Here is a 4,644-nt window from a genome sequence, read left to right on the forward strand (position 1 = left end):
CACACCGAAAAACATTTAAAGGTAAATCTCAATACATTAGAATATCATCAAAAAGATAATTTATTTCAGTAATTCAATTCAAACAGTGAAACTCATATAATCTAAAGATTCATTACAAACAGAGTGATCCATTTCAAGTGTTTTTTTTTTCTTTTAAACGTTGATGATTGTGGCTTACAGCCAATGAACACCCAAAAGTCATTATCTCAGAAAATGAGAATATTGTATAAAACGAGGTCAGGTGAGTTTGCTGGTCAAACAAGCACAGTGTTACTGTGGTCATTGAACCAGGTATTGGTGTTTTTGGCGGTGTGGACAGGTGCCAAGGCCTGCTGGAAAATAAAAACTCGTCAGCAGAGGGAAGCATGGAGTACTCTAAAATTTCCTGGTAGATGGCTGCACTGACTTTGGACTTGATATAACTGTTCCTTATTCTGTGTATATATATTTCACCAGAGTAGGGCTGGCTGCTGTTTGTTTTGGGAGTGGGCTTTGTGTGTGTTTTTGTGTATACCTAGGGAGTGAGGTAGGACATTGTCTTTTGTTTCCTTTTTGTTTCACTTAGGTAAGTTAGAGCTGTCCGAGGGTCAGTTAGGAGGGTGTTTGTTTGTTATTTTTATCGATATAAGGCCATCCTGAAGTTCACTTGTGTTTCCGATTGTGTCCCTTTTGTCCACATTCTCATCTCTGTTACAGTTGTTCATTTCCCACACATTAATCCTAACACACACCTCATTCTGTTACGGCTCAACGCTAGACTGGGTCATAACAGAATACAGTGGACCAACACCAGACTCAAGCAGCTTGGATTGTGTGCCTCTCCACTCTTCCTCCAGACTCTGGGACCTTTATTTCCAAATGAAATGCCAAACTGACTTTCATCTGAAAACAAGACTTTGGACGCTGATCCAGACTAAAGGACCATTTTAAAGGCTTAGGGAACCTTTGCAGGCGTTTTGTGATTATTCTAATGTTCTGAGATAATGACTTTCAGGTTTTCATTGGCTGTAAGCTGTAATTGTCAGGCATTAAAAGAAATAAACACTTGAAATAGAGCACTATGTTTGTTTCACTTTTTGAATTTAATTACTACAATAAATCAAACTTTTTGAGATGCACCAGAACATAAAGTTATAGTGTAAACAGGTCCTGGGTGGCTTTGAATTCTAAACAGAAGTCACGTTTCTTATGTTGTAAACTATTTTGTCTCTTAAAGAATTAATGCCTTTTCCTCTGACATTTTAATAAAAGGCGATTGTGTCACTCCTCCGGCCTGTATCTGGCGAGATATAATATTAATGTGATGTGAAACGTATAATAAAACTTAAAATAGAAAGAATAACATTTTATGTAGTTTAAGTGATGATTAATAACGCTCTACATGTTTTATAACATTTCTTTGGTGCACAATGCATGAAGTTATTAGTAAATAATAAGTGTGAGCACTGTAAGGAGTTCTTCTGGCTCATATTCATAGATAACACATATTTATGCTTTTCCGTATCTTTATTTAATCTTTTCATATAAAACATACAGTCACAAGACAACAAAATAAATATTGGCATGAATTAATAAATAATGGACAAATAAATAATCAATAAATAAGTTACACAATAAATAAATGAATACTTATATGTATGAAAACGTATGAAAAAAGATTAAATATATTATCAGTTTTTGCCCGATCTCGCTCATATCTGGAGCTAAAGGTTTGTCTGTAAACTACCTGTAGATTGTTGTAGTTGTGCGGTGAGTACAGCTCACTTACGAGTTTACATTGATTTAACCTGTTTTAACATAAAACAAATATGTCCGCTTCCCTATGTCCCTCCTGAGTGACATCATCAAGTGTGATATCATCAGGTAATGAAGCAGTCAATGAGACTTACAGAGGGAAAGTAGAACTTCACAGATAACTTAAGCCCAAATGAGATCATAAACACAAATAAATAAAAATAAAAAGTGGTCTAAAGCCAATAAGCTCTACAGCTTAATATCATAAATAATACCAGTATTTTCCAACATAAGGAATTTAATATCCCTCTAATTGGTCAGTGATGTGACTACTGGACTAGGCTCAAAACTTAGACACCTCTGCTAAATAGACAGGCACTGTTGATATTCTAAGTTAATATATGTTGACACAACACATTAGCAGTACATGACTATATAGCAAAGGTGTCTAAATTTAGAGCCTAGTTCTAATTCTAGTTCTGTCTAATTCAGGCTTAAGTAATCCAGCTTACTGAGGTAGGGATCCTATACAGAACCCTTCCCTTCTCCAGAATGCACCACACAAGTGGCGACATTAGGAGTACAGTCCACTAGAAAACATTTTAAATAACGGCACTTGGGTTTGTCCTCTTGATCCCCTCCATCTTTTGTCCAGCTCACAGGGAGAAGACGCCGAAGAAGGTCTTTCCGTTCTGGCCCTCCACCTGCGACAGGTTGGGGTTGTACTTCATTATGGTGTTGAGGCGGTCCCCTGCCTGCAGTTTGAAAACGGCCCCCACGTAGACAGCGCTGAACCAAGGCTGCTCGCTGTCCCCATCAACAGAAGGGCTCTTCTTGCAGGCCGACCTCACAGCGCTCAGCAGTGGCTTATTGTCGCTGTATGATTCTGACCAGCGTGAGACCATGTGACTGAGGTGGATTGGAGTCGCTTCTTCAGCATTTTCATCAGAACTGAAGCTGCAGCTGACCCTGTAGGACACTTGACTGTACACAAAGTACAGGCCGTCCCGAGGGATGTGGATCTCATTATTCTCCAACCTCAGGCCTCCCTCCTTAAATGACTGATCCTCATTGTCCTTCCACTCGACAGAGTCAGACATCTTTTCGTTGTAGCGACCTGTGAAGAGTTAAATTTCAGTCAGCATTGTAAGAAAATAATCTTCTGTAAGTCTTAGCCTGTTAGGGATGAGACGTTTATACCTAGAAAGTCTGAATAGGGTCATCAGGATACATTGGTTATTAAGACTACCTTGTGCTTGGTATAAAGTAGGACTGACATGTATAACAATGTATGAGACATTTATATCTTATAAAATTACCAGTTTCAATTTACAACAGTGAAGCCTAAGCTGTAATTTAATTTTTTAAATGTTCTTGAAATTTTGCTACTCGTCTTTATCTAGACCCTGCTGGATATAATACAGACACTGGATCATTACCTGATAAGTGAATGGCAGCTTTGGCACTGCTGGACACCTGCCTCAGTGTATGTCTGATATCTGGAGGAAGAAAGGGTAGGGTTTATTAGTTTCATGAATTTCAAGCTGGGAAAATTACATACGAATGTTTTGAAGAACTGAAAGAAATCTGGAACTAAACTCACCATCGGTTTCACCAGCTTTGTTTTCCATCTGTCAGAGGAACAAGAAAAGGAAGAAGAAAGGAGAAGCGGGTTATTTTTAATCCAACACAGAAAAAAAAGGTTATTGGTGATTTGAACTCATTCACATTTGTTAGTGTGATAACACACACTCATTCATGTCTCGTTTGGATATTTGGATAAAATTGTGATAAGATTTAATATGAACTCCAAATGCTGGACTGATTTGAAGCCATTCTTGGACCAACTTGGGACCAATTTTATGCAGAATTTGAGAAGATTTGAGACTAATTTTGCACGTATTTCTTTCCTGTTTCGCTCTGTTCATCATGAAACTATCACAGAAAAGCTAGCCAACATTACGAAAACAAATAAGTCAGTAACAGTAAGGTTTTAAAAGGTGAGACTCACTTTGTTGAAGGTAAAGAAGACAGCAGCAGCAGTACACAGAGTCACGGCCATGACCGCCATCAAAATCTTCCAGCTTCCTGACCATCCTGAAGATACCTTCTCCCTGGAGACCATCACCTGCGCCGGCTCCACATCCAAAACCACCTGCTTCTCGCTGCTCATGTTGGGAGAGTTTTGAAATTAGTCCTTGCTAGAAAAGTAGTCCGAGACTAAGCTTCTTCTCAGAGGTTTGTAGAGGTTGTTGAGTTTGAAGGTGGCTGAGGTTGTTAATAAACTCTCCTGATCTCTTCTGAGAGTTAAGCCTGCCTTGCTAAGAGGTGAGTGAGCGCTGCTTGAGGGTGGCTTGTGTCTGTGGGCCTGGAGGCAAGCTCTTTTTAAGCTCTGCTCGAGAGGGGAAACTCCACTGATGTCACACACAAAAGGATGTGAAGGAAGAAACCATGAAGTTTTCTATTTGTGAAAGCCCATCAGACACAGACTCCCACATGCACACACCCACGCACTCGCACAAGAACAACCAATAGTGCAATCATCTACAAGTCCTCGATGGCTACAACAAAGAAAACGCTTTTAAATGTATTTTGTTTGTTTGTTTTTAATGCATTGTATAAAACTCTCTTTAGCAACACTTATTTACATACTGTTAATCTCACATCACACTTTAGAAATTGTTGTTGGACTCTCCTTATATGATATGCCTTTTTTGTCCACACTCACTCTAAATGTTCAGAATTTAAGAAGTAACACCTTAGGACACTTTTCTAATCTTTCTTTTCATTTCTAATCTTTCTTAATCATTCTTAAAAATACATATTGTTTTTTGACATATGTTAAAATTTCCATGATAACATTCTTTACAGTGCAAAAAGACCTATAAATACACGATTATAAATATACAT

The 4,644-nt window shown here is 38.3% G+C and overlaps 1 protein-coding gene across 1 annotated transcript; it reads right to left on the reverse strand.

Annotated features, from left to right (window-relative positions):
* Positions 1 to 1,569: 1,569 nt before the first annotated feature.
* On the reverse strand, positions 1,570 to 4,152 carry tnfa (tumor necrosis factor a (TNF superfamily, member 2)). The gene is made up of 4 exons (XM_066674356.1): positions 3,746 to 4,152; positions 3,338 to 3,365; positions 3,174 to 3,233; positions 1,570 to 2,851 (listed from the first exon to the last, which is right to left on the reverse strand). Exons 1-4 carry the CDS (start codon positions 3,905 to 3,907, stop codon positions 2,391 to 2,393), a joined length of 711 nt encoding a protein of 236 aa, XP_066530453.1. The 5' UTR covers positions 3,908 to 4,152; the 3' UTR covers positions 1,570 to 2,390.
* Between the last annotated feature and the right edge of the window lie 492 nt (positions 4,153 to 4,644).

This window comes from Hoplias malabaricus, chromosome 6 (genome assembly GCF_029633855.1).
Source record: "Hoplias malabaricus isolate fHopMal1 chromosome 6, fHopMal1.hap1, whole genome shotgun sequence".
Taxonomy (NCBI): Eukaryota; Metazoa; Chordata; class Actinopteri; order Characiformes; family Erythrinidae; genus Hoplias; species Hoplias malabaricus.

Bases quoted from the DNA above. Each gene is read 5' to 3' on its own strand.
- tnfa (XM_066674356.1), bottom strand. From the start codon at position 3,907: ATGAGCAGCGAGAAGCAGGTGGTTTTGGATGTGGAGCCGGCGCAGGTG. The intron at 3,366-3,745 runs GTGAGTCTCACC...TTCCTCTGACAG, and splicing joins TCTTCTTTACCTTCAACAAA to ATGGAAAACAAAGCTGGTGA. The intron at 3,234-3,337 runs GTGAGTTTAGTT...TTCTTCCTCCAG, and splicing joins CAAAGCTGGTGAAACCGATG to ATATCAGACATACACTGAGG.